The 18947-nt window shown below is 43.6% G+C and overlaps 1 protein-coding gene across 6 annotated transcripts in view; it reads right to left on the reverse strand.

Moving 5' to 3' along the window:
* TMEM181 (transmembrane protein 181) overlaps positions 1-18742 on the reverse strand; it is a 46387-nt gene extending 27645 nt beyond the window's left edge. For 3 of the 6 annotated variants that reach the window (XR_008449086.1, XR_008449085.1, XM_009563423.2), the window contains exons 1-2: positions 18491-18742; positions 3149-3252 (exon numbers count right to left, since the gene is read on the reverse strand). Coding sequence is in view for 4 of the 6 variants with exons in the window: in XM_009563423.2 (XP_009561718.2) it covers positions 3149-3252; positions 18491-18621 (235 nt within the window). In the remaining 2 variants the exon portion in view is untranslated. Of the gene's footprint in view, positions 1-3148; positions 3253-5526; positions 5577-9195; positions 9276-18490 lie in introns of those variants that run through there. The other 3 variants (XM_054062210.1, XM_054062211.1, XM_054062209.1) reach the window with 3 other exon arrangements.
* Between the last annotated feature and the right edge of the window lie 205 nt (positions 18743-18947).

Genomic DNA, 18947 nt, shown 5'->3' on the forward strand with positions numbered 1-18947 from the left:
GACTATGGACTTCAAAGATACTACACCGAAACAATGGAAAAGGAAGTTTATAAATGAGTGACATGGGATCATTCTGTGCAAGTATTTTAGCTTAGCTGTCGTGACAGTTGTAAACATACAGCATTGGCTGAGTTTCTATAACCATTCTAATTACAATATTGACCATCTTACAGACTTTAAATGGAAAAATTTCACCCATCGCACTCAAAGCTTCTTATTGGAATTACAGTTTAACTTCACTAAGACACCCACAATAAAGTCAATTCTGCATCTTTGAGCTTTTCAGTTCTCAAGTACGTAACACACAGGGCACATTTTTGAAAGGCATAATTCATTTTGAGAAGCACAACTCAATTTCAGTATGTGCTCACAGCTGATAAGCCATAAAAAAATTCAGTAATTAAGTCTTAACAAAAACAGTAAATTGAGTCTTTTGAAAAAGTTTGCTTTTAGCCAAAGATAGGAACCAATATCGGGAGAGAGAGATAATAGTTCCAGTTTTTAAGAACAGAAACTAAAAATAATAATGAGGCTCTACTGTTATACCCACTACTCACCTCTATCCAGCAATACATTAGGCTTTTTAAAGCAACTGACGAAAATGATGCTGTGGTCATATTATTAAAAAATGGTGATTAAATTACATTGTTATTGGTTTTCTTTTAGTCTGTAACAGTATCCTGTCTGAAAGCAAAGAACCACCCTGAGGTGGTGAACAGGAAAATTGCACAGGTACAGAAAGTGAGAGTGCTGCAACTTGCATTTTCCTTGCACTTGACTCAGTCTAAAGACAACATAGATTTACTGGGAAAAGGGGAAGTAAGTAAGTATAATGTGGGGGAAAAAAAAACAAGTATGCAAGTTATGAGAACTGAAAAGCCACAGCCACCTCAGATTAAACTGCCTTGTTTTCTCAGATGAAAAGCAAGACTTCTGTTCAGTATGAGCAATAGCACATCCAAACAGCACAGAAAATATGGATGTATCTCCCACTTTTTCATTTACTTAGTAGGTTTGGTGAGTTTTGCGCAGACTGCACCCTTGTGGCCTCAAACTGCACTAGGGAGGTTCAGATTGGACATTTGAAAAGACTTCTTCACTGAAAGGGTTATCGGGCACTGGAACAGGCTGCCCAGGGAAGTGGTTGAGTCACCATCCCTGGAGGTGTTTACAAGATGGGTAGACAAAGTGCTTAGGGATATGATTTAGTAACAGACAGGTACCGCTGGGCTTGATGATCTCAAAGGTCTTTTCCAACTTAATGGTCCTATGACTCTCTAATGAGGGAGCACTCTATTGTTAGCCCGTTCCTGGAAGCAAGGAGCTGTCAACAAAAACCATGAAAAACATCACAATAAGTGTTCAGTGGGTCTCCTCCCAAGGTAAACAACATTCTTTTAAAAAATAATGAAGTGACAATAATGAACTGCATTCAGGGTTTGTCAACATAACTATCCAGCAAACCAGTCTTACAAAGATAAGAATCCCACAGCCATGCCAGTTCCTGAAGGGTATCACAGGTGAACCCTGGGATCCCAGCAGAGTACAGATGACCAAGCGTTGCTTACAGCAGCCAAGTCCCCAGGACCAAAGGCAACCACATCATCACGTCACTCTGCACGCAGATGCAATGCAACACACCAACACAGCTCACTCAGATTCTGCTACTAATTAAGAATAAAATGCTAACTTTTCTCTTTCAGAAGCACTGCTTTTTGCATAGTCTTATGGTAACCACTTTCTGGCATTTCTTGCAACTGGGCAGTATAAACATACAACTACAAATACGGTTCACTTTTTAAGCCAAATTAAGTAATTTTAAGCTTTTTAAGCTAAATTAAGTAATTACAAGTTTTTTCTCCTTTATCAGTCATATAAAATCCATTTCTGTATATGTACTTATATGGTATTTTAGTGGCCCTTCAACATCCTTAGGCAAGTCACAGGAATATCAGTAGTTAACCTTTATTAACTTGAAGTCTGTTTGGACCTTAGGCTTCTAAAATAAATCAAACAGCAGGAAAGAAGGTGAAAGAAGGTTTCATTTCACAGACAAATTTTATTATTTAATGCCTTTATGAAGAATGCACTGCCTACAAGGCACAGACGGGCACAAAAAGCCCAAACAACTGCCTCTAATTAACCCCCTGCTCCTTTCCAAAGCAGGCAGGAGTGGATGAGTCTCAGGCCCTGGCAGCCCCATCTCATTCTAAAGGAAGAGAAGGCCAGGGCAGAAAAAATCCTACAGATGGGTCAAGAGGTGTCAAGGAGTGGCACAGAAGAACATGCTGGGTGATGTGGAAATAAGCAGTAAAGTGGGAGGAGGTGGTAATGACCTTAAATAATTCTTACATAGACGGCTTAATGAGTACAAATCTGTCCCTGCCCCTCTCCTCACTTAACTTCTGTGTTGACAAAGGTTGATAAAGCTATCCCAACAGGGGACTATTTGCTTATTAACACTGCAGTCATAGCACACTAACTTCTTTTTCAAGTATGTTTTAGACATGGAAAAGCTTTCCAGCACGAAAGACAGAGGGCTCCCACGCTTTCAGTCTGCCTAATGACAATGCATCTCAGTGGACCACATTTCCACAAATCTCTCTGATCTCCAGGATAAGTATCCACATACTAAGAGCTTAGCTTCCCAGATCACATCATGACTCCCACAAAGGCCTCTGAAGCCAGAAACCTAAGTTTACATATGTTCAACAACAGAAGGTCATGTTTTTACGTTACTAAAATATTTTATATTTCTGTGGCATTTCTCACCCAGATATTTAGATGGCTTTACAAACACTTATCAACTTCCTCACAGGAAATTAAGTATTAGCACACCCATTTCATAGATGGAAATACAAAGAAGAAAATTAATGCACCTGTCTGCTGAAAAAAACTAGTTATAATGAAGCTGGTTTTGTTTTACTTTACTGACTCTCCCCTCCAAAGCAGTTGCAAATACCAAATCTGCATAAGTAGTATGCCTATGAAAAAATGAGATGGAAGAACCACTTCCTCCCTGTCAAAAGGCTTCCTCAGATACCTCAGGGACATTAAGCTCATTAGCATTTAAATACATCTGTAAGTACCAACAGGTTTAGACAAAACATGCAAGAACCATAATCTTTTAAAAAGACAGCATCCTTACCTGCTATTCCTATGAAGACTGTCAAACCAAAACAAACAAAGAATACTACAAAGACCAGAACAAAATGTCGTTTTGACAGAGTATATAATCGCATCGGTGCCAGCCTATAGGAAGCAAAAGAAAGCACAGAATTAGCTGTCGTCCTTCTAAAGGGGAAGGAGGGGGCAGGTATAGACTCCATTCACTTCTCCACAAATAAAATTAAACTAAACTCTGAGCTAACATGTAACACTACCAAAAAAAAAAAAGTTAATAGTACTTTATAGAGCAAGGGTAAGTACTAGGAATTATTAGAGATACGTACATGCACGCACACCCACGCCCGAAAATGTATGAATTTTGCCTATTCTCTTTATGTTAGGGTGCTAGGGTTTTCTGTTGTCCCAAGACACGAGGAAGAGAAAACACTTCTTAGAAGAAGAAAAAGTTACCTTTCTTTTCAGTCCACACATGAATAATTTAAACATCAAAGATACAACATCTCCTGCAACAACGGCTTAACCTAAAGGGACTGATGGCAATAACAACTCAGTTACCTGCACAGGACCTTGATGAGTTTTCTACACCCTATATTTATATACTTCATCCCTGCTGGATCACCCCCAACAAGGATTAAGGCAGAACTCCAAATCTACTAGGTGTGCATGCTCACGCTCTGCATTCTTGTCTGAACTCCACCAAAGCTCAAGAAATTGAAACTTGAACTTAAGGAACTTAACTTGAACTACTAGAACTTAACATTAGGCACTAAAATACAGGTACACGTAAGAACAATGAGATCTTTTTCACAACTGGTTGGTGGTTTTCATCAGGTTAATGACAAAATAGAAGGGAAAAAAGTACTGAAAGGACCAATTGCATTCTCTTGGAAACAGGTCAATTCCAGCTTCATTAGCTTAAGGGAAGTATGATCAAAGAATTAATCCTACATAATGTAACCTTCATAATCTTCCTTTTTGTTAAATGCACAGTTCAAGAAAGGACAAATCCACCTTTGTTTCAAATGTTTCAAAATTCAGCCAACATTTTGCTTTGAGTTATGCCATAACTGAGCCACCTTATAGTTGATTTTCTACTGCTACACCAGTAGGTATGATCATAGAAAGCTGTACCGTGTACATGGGAAAGCTGTAGGATCGGGGCAGTGCAGGGTGGTGGGGCTGTTTTCCAATAAAGTTATAAGAGAACCATCATGGAAATAAACGAAAGCATAAGAACTTAATAACAGTGTTCCCTTTCAGCTTGGAACAATACTTCTTCTCACCAGCTGAATGGTGCTCTTAGTGGTTAACCACATCAATGGAGAAATGCAGAAAAGGTGGTGGAAACCTTTCCATAAGTCCAGGCTGAATTCTGCAACCAGGTACCCCAGGCCTGCATGCCTAGCAGCCCTTAAAAGCAAAGCAAACAATTCACTTCATACCAGTAAAAGTATTTAATAATAAACTCTATTTTCTTTAAGATCACTGAATTATCTCAAATGAGACAATATAAAAATAATTACATTATTCCTTTACTGTAAAGTTTGAAAGACTCAAATCTGAATTTTACTCACAAAGGAGGTGGGAAGTGAGAAAAAACCCACAGAAGTAATGGGAACTGCAAGTGAACAACTGTAAATGCTACAAGTTTGCACAAACTTGCTACAAGTTTGCACAAACTGGCTGTGCAGGACCAGGGGCACAGCACCTGCAAACACAATGTAACTTGCCTTGCCACAGGCCCTTATCCTAGGCACAAATCCTGCATCAGTTTTAAGAAGTCAGAATGCCCGAATGCACAGAAAAAAAGTAAATCGTACATGAAACAATCACAATCAAAACAGGAATAGATCTCTCTCACAGAGATCATCACACAGAAGTCTCACAGACAAATATGATTTTAAGTTGACTTAAAAAAATGCCAATTAATAGAGGCATTTCACACCAGAACTTGTCTGCACACTTTAGCAGGGATATAACTACAGTATTTTCCTTAAATCAATATCTTAACACCTCAGCCTACATGTACTTAAATCACTTTAAAGCTATTACATCTGTACTAGTACTAAAATAACTAACTAACCAAATAAGGTGCATTTTCCCGTCTGTTCCAAGGGTGCTTTCAGTTTCACAGATGACCTGATATTCCTTGACTGCCTACAAACATCATGTACGGGATACTGTCTTGAGATACCAAAATACCAATCTTAACAAGAAAATTCATGATATATAGAAAGGTACATGAAATGTTGATGTGCCTAAATTAACTACAAGGGTTCCAGTTGATACCACACGCTTCATAGGAGAGCACCCCCTGAGGAACATTCAATGCCCAGAAACCAGGGCTGGATCAGAAAGCCCATGGGTCAAGAATGGCTGAAGACTGGAAAAACATACATTTGTACTGTTCTTAACAGCTTACACGTGGGCATCCACTGAACAGCTGTAGCCTGATGCAGGATCCTTCTGATTTGTTATGCATATTCTTGGTTCTTTTGGTAAGCTTCCAATTTTCCAAGTTTTTGTAGACATTGCAAAGTACCTAATATGAACATGAAATGCAGCTTCATCTCCACAATCCTTACAGGAAAGCCACTAGAGTTCACCCAGCCCATGCTCCCAGCTTTACAGCTATCAGCAGTTATCACCTTGGTTTCCTTGTATGCCACAGCACTTGCAAGCTTTCAAAGAAACCTGTGCTAGACATAGACTCACTCTTTATTCTAGCTCCTCTCCAAGTGGTGTGACCCCTAGTAGCCAAAATGGGTTAGGTATACACTTACCTAAGAACAGTTATGCTGGCACTTAACAAAGAGAGAAGACTGGAGAGAGAAGGGACACTCTGCTTTCCCTTCTTCTTTCATACTGGTACTCCTGAAATCTCTCAAGCCGCTGACTGCATGTGGTACTTTACAGGTCACACAGGCAACATAGACAGTTTTTGTAAGAGCAAATATAAGAACTCAGCCAAACCTTAACTACATTTATGATGGTAGCAAATGACAATTTCTAGTACTCCAATCATGACGTATTCTTCACTGCTGCTCACTGCAATAACAGAATTTCCTGTGTGGTTTGAAGGTCCCATTCCAACCTATCACCAGCTGTCATAAAAGGCATTCCTGCCCATTCATTGTTTAACATCAGCCTTTTGGAAAGAGATTATATAAAATTTATGAGTATGTGTTAACTGCAAGTTGATGATATACCACTAAGAGCTTCTTTCTTACATCTGAATGGCTTTATAAATAATGAAATGTTTGAAAGGCATTCATGGGAAAAGTAAAAAACGTTCTTCACTCTGGAAGCACCCTGTTTACCAATGGAAGAGGCTTTTATCAGCCCAGCCAAAGCAGCCTGAAGCTTAAGGCTAGCCATCCCAAGTGTCTGCAGACTTCTCAAGCAGCTTTCAACACCTGTACTACATTTTATCCTTAGTCAGACAGAAGTAAGTATTTTATCATTAAATTGGATATGTCTGAAACTAACTGCAAGGGAGCAGAAAGCACTGAGCTACAAACAGAAATATTATACTTCGACATCTCAAATAGCAGTCAGTAAAAACAAAACTGCACTAATGCAATCTATAACAGAGCAGACTACGGAAACGTGCAGCTGTAACAACTGCAATCTTTCAGCAGTCAGTCATATGTGAGATGCAAAGGTAGGTTAAATCTTGCACTGTGAGTAATTTTTGGCTCAAACGGTTAAGCAAAATGTTTCTCAGGTTATTCCTCATCTTCAAATCACCTCTCATGCGAGCACAACACAATCTTTACTAAACTAAAGACCATCACAAAAAACCAGATCCTTCTATACAACAGTTTTCAGTTAAGACTCTCACTTTACAGAGTAGGAGGCTGTGACAAAAGTGGGATCAAGCACAGAGTTGATATGGAAATCAGAAATAACTCACTTTTATGCACAGTAGTCTTTCTGACATACTAGCCTCAACATCTCTGCCTCCAATTACTGATTTCTACTTTAGGCTCTCTCTCAAATAAAACCATCAAACCTACTCCAATTTAAATGATTATATATGCTACCCTACATTCATAGTATTGGATTTATCTGTCCATACTGCACTTTCTCACAGTTTAAAGACATTGCTTGCTTTGGTCTCCCTCAGAAGACCTTGAATTTCTTCTTGCAGATGTATTCCACTGTGGTTAATAACTAATGAGGCAGCATGTGACTGCATAAAAAGAGGCACACAATTAATGTTAATAGTACTACCTACACTAGTAACACAGTTGTACCTAGTACAGTTACAGCCAACTGTGACTATACTACACAGCTCACGGATTGGGTTTGGAGTTCTTTTAAGTGTGTCATTTGTTGTATTTACTGAAGTCTGAATCATCATTCATTACTATGGCTCTGCCCATGCAGGAAAATATCCAGGAAAACAAGTTTTCTTTTTCCTTAACAGATCTTATCTGAGATTAAGGGGGGGGAGGGAGGGGAATGTCACCACCTAAGGCGGAAAAACAGAGTTCCTCTAAAGAAGTGGGCAGTTACTGTCAGCTTTCTGACTGGTGAACTGCAGCCTCAGAAACATTCATTTAACCCTCGGGTGAATGAGAATTAATGCACATAAAACTGAATGACAAGATTCAGGTCTTATGGGCAAAAAGCTTAAATTATCGCACCCGGCCAGAGGAAGGCGTTTCTTGGCCCCAGGCCCAGGCAAACAAGCTCCGTCCCAGGCTGAGCAGCTCCAGGTCAGTGCTGATACTGAAAACACTGGCAAATGAACTCTCTTGAGACTCATTTTGGAGCTTTAGAAAACCAGCATCCTTTAATCAGGCTCGGGCAACGTGAGGCAGCGATCTCCATCAATCGTGTGCAGTGAGACAAGAGCTGGGGGCAGAACAGATTTCCCACTTACATGCATATGGATAAACTTTCCCAGAAATCTTATGCATATTCTATTACTTTCCAGGGACTCACTTTAATGTTATTATGAACTTCATGACAATCAAATCTATTGCTAATTTGGAGCTTTGGAGCCAGCTCTCTGCCTGACCTTTCATTTGAGATGAGGAAAGGCTGCAAACAGAAGGGATTGCAGAAGACACATCACCGAATCACAGAATCACTGAATCATGGAATAGTTTGGGTTGGAAGGGACCTTAAAGATCATCTAGTACCAACCCCACTGACATGGGCAGGGACACCTCTCACTAGATCAGGCTGCCCAAGGCCCCAACCAGCCTGGCCTCAAACCCCTCCAGGGATGGGGCAGCCACAGCTTCCCTGGGCAACCTGTGCCAGTGTCTCACCACTCTCATGGAGAAGAAATTCTTCCTTATGTTTAGTCTAAATCTGCCCCTCTCCAGTTTATACCCATTGCCCCTAGTCCTATCACTACAAGCCTTTGTAAACAGTCCCTCCCCAGGTTTCCTCTAGCCCCTTAAGGTACTGGAAGGTTGCTGTAAGATCTCTTCAGAGCCTTCTCAAGGCTGAACAAGCCCAACTTTCAGCCTGTCCTCGTATGGGAGGTGCTCCAGTGCCAGTCTAATGTCTAGTCAAAATCTTCCCCTCTGCAACATAAAGCTGTTACTCCTCCTCCTATCACTCCATGCCCTTGTAAAAAGTTCCTCATCTTTTGTGTAGCCCCTTCATGTACTGGAAGCTGCTCTAAGGTCTCTTTGGAGCCTTCTCTTCTGCAGTCTGAACTGCAGTCCCAACTCGCTCAGCCTGTCCTCGTATAGGAGGTGCTCCAGCGCTCTGATCATCCTTGTAGCTCTCCTCTGGACACCTCGGTTCAACACAGCTCAGACTGAACACTTACCATCATCAAAGAGCGAACAGGGTGTCTGGAGAAAAAAAACCTGCTTGAAAGAGGGACACCCTGTCCAATTTCCAAAGAACACAATAACCTGGATGAACCCTAACTCGACTTTAGCTTAAATGGAAAATATTCCACTTTCTGTAACAGCAATCACTTCTTGTATCAGTGCTCTCCCCCCCTCCTCTTTCCCCCAAGGACCCAGAACGGCGGCAGCACGAAGAGTCCCCGCCGCCCCCGCTCTTCGTCCCCCGCCCACCATCCATGCCCACCATCCACCCCCGCCGCCGCCACTCACGGCTCCATCCCGGCACCTTCTGAGGCACCGCCCCCTCCCGCCACTCATTTCCCGCCCTCGTCCGACGCGGCGCGAGCCGCTTCCGCGTGCGTCAGCCGGGCGCCACGCGGCGCGAGTGACGTCACGGCACCCCCCCCGCCCCCGCGCGCCGCGCCTCTGCCAGAGCCTTGGGTCCGCTACGGCGAGCCCGAAGGGACACGGTTCGCGGGAGGCGATGCGAGACGCGGTTGCTATTGCAAAAAAGAAAAGGGGGAATATTTTTGATGTAAGCTAAAGTAAAGTTAAGTTTCATTGAAGTAATTGTGTTCTTTGGAAGCTGGGCAGAATGTCCCTCTGACAGCGTGGTTTCTTTCAAGCAGTGTATTCATAGAATCATAGAATCATAGAATCACCAGGTTGGAAAAGACCTCCAGGATCATTGAGTCCAACCATTCCTATCTGCCACTAAACCATGTCCCTGAGCATTCGTCTACCCATCTTTTAAATACCTCCAGGGATGGTGACTCAACCACCTCCCTGGGCAGCCTCTGCCAGTGCCTGATGACTCTGTGAAAAGGGTCCAACCTGAACCTCCCCTGGTGCAGGTTGAGGGCATTCCCCCTTGTCGTGTCCCCTGTCACTTCGGAGAAGAGGGCATCACCCTCCTCTCTACAACCTCCTTTCAGGTAGTTGTAGAGAGCAATAAGGTCTCCCATTAGCCTCCTCAAGGCTAAACAACCCCAGTTCCACTTCCCTGGGCAGCCTCTGCCAGTGCCAAATGACTTGTTCTCCAGCCCCCTCACCAGCTTCGTTGCTCTTCTCTGGACACACTCCAGAGCCTCAACATCCTTCTTGTGGTGAGAGGCCCAGAACTGAACACGGTATTCAAGATGCGGTCTGACCAGTGCTGAGTACAGAGGGAACATCACCTCCCTGGACCTGCTGGTCACGCTGTTTCTGATACAAGCCAAAATGCCATTGGCCTTCTTGGCCACCTGGGCACACTGCTGGCTCATGTTCAGTCAGCTGTCAATCAACACTGCTGCATCAAAAGCAGGTCGAGAGACGTGATTCTCCCCTCTATTCCTCTCTTGTGAGACCTCATCAGGAGTACTGTGTCCAGTTCTGAAATCCTCAACATAAGAAGGATATGGAGCTGTTGGAACGGGTCCAGAGGAGGGCTACAAAGATGATCAGAGGGCTGCAGCACCTCCCATAAGAGGACAGTCTGGGAGAGTTGGGGTTGTTCAGCCTGGAGAAGAGAAGGCTCTGAGGAGATCTAATAGCGACCTTCCAGCACCTGAAGGGGCTACAGGAAAGCTGGAGAGAGACTATTCATAAAGGCTTGTGGTGATAGGATGAGAGAGAACAGGTATAAACTGGAGAGGAGCAGATTTAAGCTTGATATAAGTAAGACTTTCTTCACTATGAGAGTGGTGAGACACTGGCACAGGTTGCCCAGGGAAGCTGTGGCTGCCCCATCCTTGAAGGTGTTCAAGGCCAGGTTGGATGGGGCCTTGGGCAGCCTGATCTAGTGAGAGGTGTCCCTGCCCATGGCAGTGGGGTTGCAACTGGATGATCTTTAAAGTCCCTTCCTACCCAAACTATTCTATGATTCTACGAATCCAATTTAAAGCTGTCCAGCTTAGGCATAAAGACTGAGGCAGCTTATCCAGGCTGTACATGCATGTTTAGTACCTATTAGAGACAGCCTCCTGGTTTGCAAATGATTTTATTTCCAACCTGATCAAATGGTGATGGCTTTTTTAGTACAATGAAAATGCCATCCCTGCAGCCACCTCAATGCAGCTTCCCAGTATTCAGGAGATGTGATTAATGGATCATGTTCACAGAAAACTCAGTCAGCTCACAAGTGCTGGAAATAATCCTAGGAGTAAGCTACTACTTTAAACACACTGCCTGATAAAAACCTCCAGATCGCACCTAACACTATTTTATTCTTGCATAAATGTCAAGGTAAAGTGCGGGTTTGTTCTGCTTTCCTGATAAATGTCCTGAGACTAGGCAACAAAGATTGTCAACCAATCCATTGGCTAGCGATTATGAAAGCTAGGCAGTTTTAGGGATTTTGCCAAGGTATATTTTGTATTCATTATTGATAGCTGTAATATTTGCTTATAGAAGGCCAGCACTCTTAGTTACTTAAACATGTGAGAGAAATCCGTGGTATCTAGTCTAGGGTAGAATTCAGAGTAACTTCCTGGCTTTAGTGTTTGTCATATACATAAGGTAAAGCCGTCTCAGGATGACCTGAGAAATGTTTAGACAGATCAGGCAACATATAATTTAAAAATTATCTCTTAAACAATCAAATACTTCCATTAAAAGCTTACTTAGATGGTAAGATGGCTTTATTGCAATTACTTTTTAAAGGTACTTATCAGTAATAATGTTATTCTTTTCATTCAGTTGCCCTGTGGGTGACTCGTGTGGTTATTGGTGACCTGTGAGAACCAGCATGGCTCTTGTGTAACACCACTAAACCCCAAAGAAACTTGCTGAGAATTAATTCAGTCATTGATACTAGTATTTATCCCATCAGTCAGAGCTGTGATTTACACCAGTGATGATCATTTAGTAGTCTAATAAAGAGGCTGTCTTGAGAAATGTGTAATACCAAGTGACGAAGGAATCATATCTATAAATTTTAAATACAAAAGAATTGCTACTCTATGGCAGAAAATAAAGCTTTGAGTTATCAGGACAACCCAGCAAACTGTATCTGCTCAGATCAGAAGAGTTCTGCCAAGCCATAGTTGGATGTCATTATGTCACAGGTGACTATGACATGCAGGTTGTAGCTTTCAGCACATTTCAGGCTTCTCCAACAAGTTCTCCGTGGCCAGAAAATGACAAAGTGGTGCTTGCAGTCTCTGTGACTGTGTCTCTGTGTCTCTGTGTCATATTCTGTCAAAACGAAAATATATTCTCCTCACTGATCAGGTATAAAACTGAAGCACGGAGAGACTGAGACTTGCCAAAAATCACTTGGAGGCCAGTGTTGGTGGCAGAGCTTTAAATCCAGCTCATTTGGTTAGCTGTGGGACCATATTTCTCTTTGCTATCTACCAGCTTTAAAGAGTTGTGAATTCATTTCAGACCATATGTTGCACCCTGTAAGTTTTGTGAAAATAATGCTATTGAGTTTATAAACTAAACACTCAGAGGAAAGGCACCGTGAAACCCCACTCCTTCCACAACAACAGTCAGTCAGTCTCACTCCCCTCCTTACAAGAAGGTTCCTCAGTCAGTGCCCTGTCTGACCTGCTCTGGGGTGAGATAGGGCAGGAAAACTACTGTCTGCCTCGTCTATTGTAGAAACTGGACTGTATGTGGTAAATGAGGCTTAGGCTTGCAAAAAGAGGCAGGCTGATCTATGAATAAGTAGGCTGAATACTAGGTCAGATGGGATTCTACTTACGCTAACCACCTTAACCCTTACACTGTAATTTCATGACCAGTTTATATTCATACCTATAGTATTACTAACAAAGAAGAAGTCCATCCTCTCTGTAGCTCTTTGACATTTGCCAGCACAAACATTGGTGCAATTGAGTGGTGAACCAGATCACAGGAATGGTCTGAGTTAAAAGTCAGAAAAAAAGTGTTCAGCTGGAACAGTTGCTCAGCCACTGTGCAGCTACAGGAATATTTGTTGGCAGGCAAGGAAGAGAACAATATAAAGTGTGACTAGGGAAAGGAGAGCTAGGATGGCTTCTTCCAGCCACAGCGCCAGCTTATGGCAGTTTAAAGCAATCACAAAGCTACAGTGTTAGTCTCCTCCTCCTGCTGCTGTTTCCAGCTACTTAGCCCTCTCTGTGTACTACACATTGGGGTCATTTGAGTTCTTCCCCCACTTGCCAGGACCTGGAAGACTAAGAGAGAGGTACCAGCAGTGGCTTGCAGAAGACACTGAAGGTTCTGCTTGGGTCTAGGCTGGAAAGCAGCCTGAATCTTCAGGGAATTTAACTGCTATTCTCCAGCAAGGTCCTGCTGACCCCTTGGCTTCTTGCACTTTGAGCACTTGGGAAAGATTTTAAGAAGGTGGGAAGAAATGTATCCTTACCATGACAGCACTCACTAGCAACTTGCAAGTTCCTTCTCTAAAGTATGCAGGCACTCAGGTTTCCTTAGAAAAATGAACAGCATCTCTTCATTGCTAAGTCAAATGCTCTGTTCTCTGGTCTTTGCCAAAGAAACAGAACCACTATGAATTAACTTTTCCACATGTTTTGAAGATTAGCTATGTTTTAATGAGCTATAAACACTAATAGGAGATGTTGAGTATCAGTACTATCAGTATCATACATAATTACCTCTTCTGTTACCCATATAAGCAACATCAAGCATTAATTAAAGCTGTTAGTTAAATAATATATTTCAATATATCCTATGTATAGCATTTTCTTTTTGATGTAAGAAATGTCATACTATTGCATGCTAGTTTAAAATGTATCCCTTATTTGAAGCAGGATAGATTGTAGCTAATTTATCTTAATATCTGCCTATTACTACTAAATTCAGTGGCAACACTGTGCTTTCCTGTATAAGCTGACTGGCAAGTGGGATATGTTCATTAACCGAGAAATTTATTTTTTCAGGAACACCAAGTTGTTACTTACAATTATGCAACTCTGATGTCAGACCACAATCTGGCAGCCCTCCTGCTCTCGTCTCTCTGTCAGGTAGGCACTTTAATTGCTTGCTTGCCTATCAAAACTTTTTCAGCATGCTGAACCCTTCAACGTTAGCTAGGGGACAGTTATGACATTCCCACTGAAATAACTGTCAGCTGATTGTGAGGCCTGGTGTCTTCTGATAAGCTTTGCATATCTTACTGATGACATGTCAAAGAGATTAAAATGTAGATGTTTTAGTAATGTTGGTTATATAGTATATTGGTTATATAACATAGCTCTTTTCATACTAATAGCTTACTTTAAATTGCCTAGTGCAGTGGAGGGAGCCGTCAGCTGCTAGCCCTCCATCAGCTCTCCTTGCCCTGCCATCCTGGCCAGCAGGCATGCTAGGGGAGGAAGGAACATATTGGAGTGGGAGGGAGAGACAAGAGAACAAACTGTTCATTCAAGTGGCTTGTTTGAAGCAATTTTTCGGGGGTATAAATTAGAACAATCTTGAAGCTGCTGTAATAAATCAAGGGCTGATATGCTTTGTGGCAGTCCCCAAGACTGATTTGAGAGCATAATATTTTTCCCTTCTTCTACCTTCCCTGAACTCATCTGCCACACCAAGCATCTCCTGGTGTGCCACAGGCTAATCTTAGGTGTACTGTGTTCAAACCAACCTTTGGGTATTGGGGTTAACAATGAGGCTGTTTACCATCATGCCCATTAGCCTGTAGATATATAGTCTCTTTTGCTAGCATACCACAAAGCACCATGTCTGTCTAAGGGAACTATTAACTTAGACAGATGGCACTAATCAGTGTGCAGAGCTATGGCTAACACTGCTCTCTCCATCTCTCCCAGATGGCTGGGTAAACTAGCACTTACTGGTGGGGAAATATACCAGGAGGCACAATTTAGAGACTATTCTGGTCTATTGGGCAGAACAAACTCAGTAATATTGACATCCCTTCATCTGTGCAATGTGGATGAGCACCCCAGGGCTCTGCGGAGTGAGGATGGCATAGCTTGAGATGGCTGAGGAGCCTGCCACCTTTAGTTGTCATCCTTACCCAAAGAATAGGCTGCTCACAGGCAGATGCCGCACCACACATGAATCATTCTTTAAAGGAAACCATCACCAAAAGATGTCACTAAACTGGGAGAGCCTCAGAGCTGAATCAGAAATGACACAGCCATCTGTGTGGTGAGAGCACAGTTGCTTGGGATAACAGCTTCAGCAGCTGTCTCTGAGCTAGGTCATCCCCTCACACTGAATGCTGTCACTGAGAACGAGCACATAGCACTACAGCATAAAATTAGTGCTCCTGAGTCAAGAAAAGTTATTTCCTTTCCAGTCATGAAGGAGATTGCTTAATGTTTCTCCATTTCTGTATCAGCTCTTCCCCAAAGCTTTCCAGCTTTGAGTTTTCCTGTTGGCACTCTGAGAAGAATGTCCTTATAGAAATCAGGAATGAGATTGTAGCAGCTATTTTTTTCCTAACAAATATTAACTACTTGCAAGCTCACGTCCACTACCTCCTTCCCCCACCTTCCCTATCACTTTAATGGACTAGGCCATTCCATTCCTAAAGAGCCAATGAGGCAATGGAAACCACTAGCTGATGGCCAAATGTCTTTTGTCAACTAGTAGGAGGGGAGAGTTAAGGCTGGCAGTGGTTAACAGCTGCATATTTGTGAACACAATATGTGAGAGGGGAAAACCATGCTTTTATGTGGTCTTAGCAACTCTTCATTGTGTTAGTTTGGTATAAGATATTATTTGGTCTTACTAAGGTGATTATTTCAAAGAACCTCCTTGGCTTGAAGTAAAGACAACCTACTCTGCATTTCCTTGTTCAAATTACCAAAATTCCTTCTGCTGTCATAGCAGTAAGGCTTTCCATCATGTGCCTGACTGTGCTCACTTATAACCTGACCAAGCGTGCTGAATAAAATAGAGTGAAGGGGATGAAATATCTAATTTGCCTTCCCATAATTGCGAGTTGGCTGTAAGTAGAATGCACAGTAGCACCAAGAAACTCTCCTCCTTACCAGGAATCTAAAAAGCAGGTGCCATTGCTACATCCACCCATAGCGCTAAAGGGAAACACTCACCAGAACAACAGGTATGCAGTGACAGTAACAGTAAACTTACTGTATGATAGGTCACTTAGGTTAAGATCTTGAGAATGCAGAGAAGGACAAGCATGATTTCTAAGTCATGAAATGTTATTTCCTTGCCAAGGGTCTAATATTACTCCATTTCATTCTAGATAATCTGTGGCTGATATCTTTTGGGGATACTCTCACTGGAGAAAGGGCCATCAACCACTGACTTTACAAGCTCATTAGATTTCATGGAGTAGCATCTTCTCTTCTCAATACAGAAAGTCCCTCCATACACACTTCTATTCATAAAAAGGATTTGATGACAATATACCTTGGAAAGCTTGGGTTTCTTCTGGAAACAAAGCTGAATATATGCCTCTCCCAGGACCTCTTATTTGTTAATCTGAAGCTTATTTCTCTCCTCTTTCTCCGTTCTAGTGCCAGTATTCGTTACCGCACTGCCAGATGCACACAGGAACATTTCCATCACCCCTTATCACCTCCCATAGCCTCTCACACTGTGCTTAGATAGGAGGAGCCACTGCTTTGACAGACAGGATGGTGGTTATGTGAAACTCTGCCAAGCTGTTGGGCAGCTTTTCTGAACTCTGTGTCTCTGTAGGTTTTGCTAATCTGAACAAGGAGACAAATTCATTCTAATGGACCACCTGCCCCTTGTACGGCAAAAAAAGATATAGTGTACTGAAGTCAAATGATCCAGGCAAGAGAACTGGGGCACTGTGCACAAATGGGCAGAAGTACTTATGCTCAGATTCATAGTAAAACAGAGCTGGAAGAGATCTCATAAAGTGCCTAATTTCACCTTCTGTCTCAGGAGAGTATCTTCCAGATCTATGTCTATGGCATTTGTCAAGAGTTTTTAAAGACCTCCAATGATGGAGGTGCTACAGCCTCCCTGAATATTCCTTTCTATAGTATTTTACCATCCTTCACACTCCAAAGTTTTTCTTAATGTCCAGTACCAACGTTTCTTGCTACAACTTAAATTTTCTGTAGCATTTTGTTCAAATAAGCATGAAGTTTCTCCATACAGAAACTCCTATTCTCCCAACTTGAATGTTTCTTCTTTTGGGTGAAAAACCCTAAATTTTCCCCACAGTAATGTTTTCTAGGCCTTTGATTGTCCATATCTCCATCCCTAGGCTTTCTTGGCAGCCTGATCTAGTGGGACATGTCCCTGCCCATGGCAGAGGAGTTGGAACTGGATGGGTTTTAAGGTCCCTTCCAACCCAACCTATTCTATGATTCTGTGATTTTGTGATTCTTCTACAGGCAGGCCCTTGAGGTGTGGTGCCCAGAACTGGAGACAGCTCCAGCTAACGTCTAGCAGGGTGCCTATGGTAGGTGGTTTAATCCTTACATCTTATGAACTGTGCTCCTGTTGTACACCTCAAATTACTTTTACATTTTTCACATGTATACGACAATGTCTTTGCTGAAAGAGTTTGTTTTTAATAAAGCATTATAAATCCCATACTCATTTTGACAGGCTGAGAGAGTTGGGCTTGTTAACGCTGGAGAAGAGAAGGCTTTGAGGAGACCTTATAGCGACCTTCCAGTACCTGAAGGGGCTACAGGAAGCTAGGGAGGGGCTGTTCACAAAGGCTTGTAGTGATAGGACTGGGGGCAATGGGTATAAACTGGAGAGGGGCAGATTTAGACTAAACATAAGGAAGAATTTCTTCACCATGAGAGTGGTGAGGCCCTGGCACAGGTCGCCCAGGGAAGCTGTGGATGCCCCACCCCTGGAGGTGTTCAAGGCCAGGTTGAATGGGGCCTTGGGCAGCCTGGTCTAGTGGGAGGTGTCCCTGCCCATGGCAGGGGAGTTGGAACTGGATGATCTTTAAGGTCCCTTCCAACCCAAACTATTCTATCATTCTATGATTTTTACAAAGATGTTATGTAATTGTTATTCCCCAACCTGTGCCTATATGGCTGAATAGCAATCATTCTCTGCCTCGTTCCTGGAATTTGTTTGCCCTGATTTCCATTCCATTTCTTCAAACCCTTTCTCCAATCAAAAAAAAAACCCTTTAAATTTATAACCTGATCCTCCAAAACCTTTGCAATCCTTCTTAGCTTTGTGTAATCTCAAAACACCAATACCCTCCAGCCACCAGTGATGGATACAGAAGGCAGGTCCAGGCAGAGGAGAGAGATGGGTGTAGCCTGCTCAGTGTCTGTCCTTTTTGACCTCAACCTTTGCCAGCCACCCTGATTTCGCAGCCTAGCCTGTGCTATTCCAGGACTGCCGCTTTATCCCACCTTCCCCTGCTATGACGGTGGAGAAGACGCAGTACCGGGGAACGCGATCAGGAATTGCTTTTCTCGCCTGCAGAAGCAAAGGGGTCGGCGAGGACAGAAACCGGGGCGCTGGACCCCGAGCCCGGAGGCTCTGCGGGACCGAGCGGAGAGGATCCCCCTGGCCGCTCCCATCCTGCATCTCCCCGCTCCCGTCACCGCATCCCCCCGCCCGGCGCTCTCCCGGGACATCGAGAGCCGCGCCCGTACCGGTAGTATCGGTCATCCTTGTAGGGGGTGAGGTCCTCCTGGATCTCGCGGTAGGTGTCCCGCAGCCGCCGGCAGAAGCGCTTGACCTCCCCGCACAGCGGGCTGCCGAGCGCCGACAGATCCGCGTCCATCCCGCCCCGCGCCGGCACCGAGCCCGCCCCGCACCCACCGCAGCGCGGCGGGGGCAGGGACAGCAGCGGCGGCAGGGGCGGGAGCGCCGAGGAAGCAGGGGAGGTGGCAGGAGCGGCAGGGGTACAGCGGTGGGGGCAGAGCCACAGGGGCGGTGGCAGAGGGGGCAGGGGCACAGGGGTGGGGGCAGGGGTACAGGGGCGGTGACAGGAGGGGCAGGGGCTCAGGAGCGGTGGCAGGAGTGGCAGGAGTTCAGGAGCGGTGGTAGGGGCTCAAGGCCGGTGGCAGGGACAGCAGTGATGGCAGGGGCACAGGGCGGTGGCAGAAG

Source organism: Cuculus canorus, chromosome 3, assembly GCF_017976375.1.
Source record: "Cuculus canorus isolate bCucCan1 chromosome 3, bCucCan1.pri, whole genome shotgun sequence".
Classification (NCBI taxonomy): Eukaryota; Metazoa; Chordata; class Aves; order Cuculiformes; family Cuculidae; genus Cuculus; species Cuculus canorus.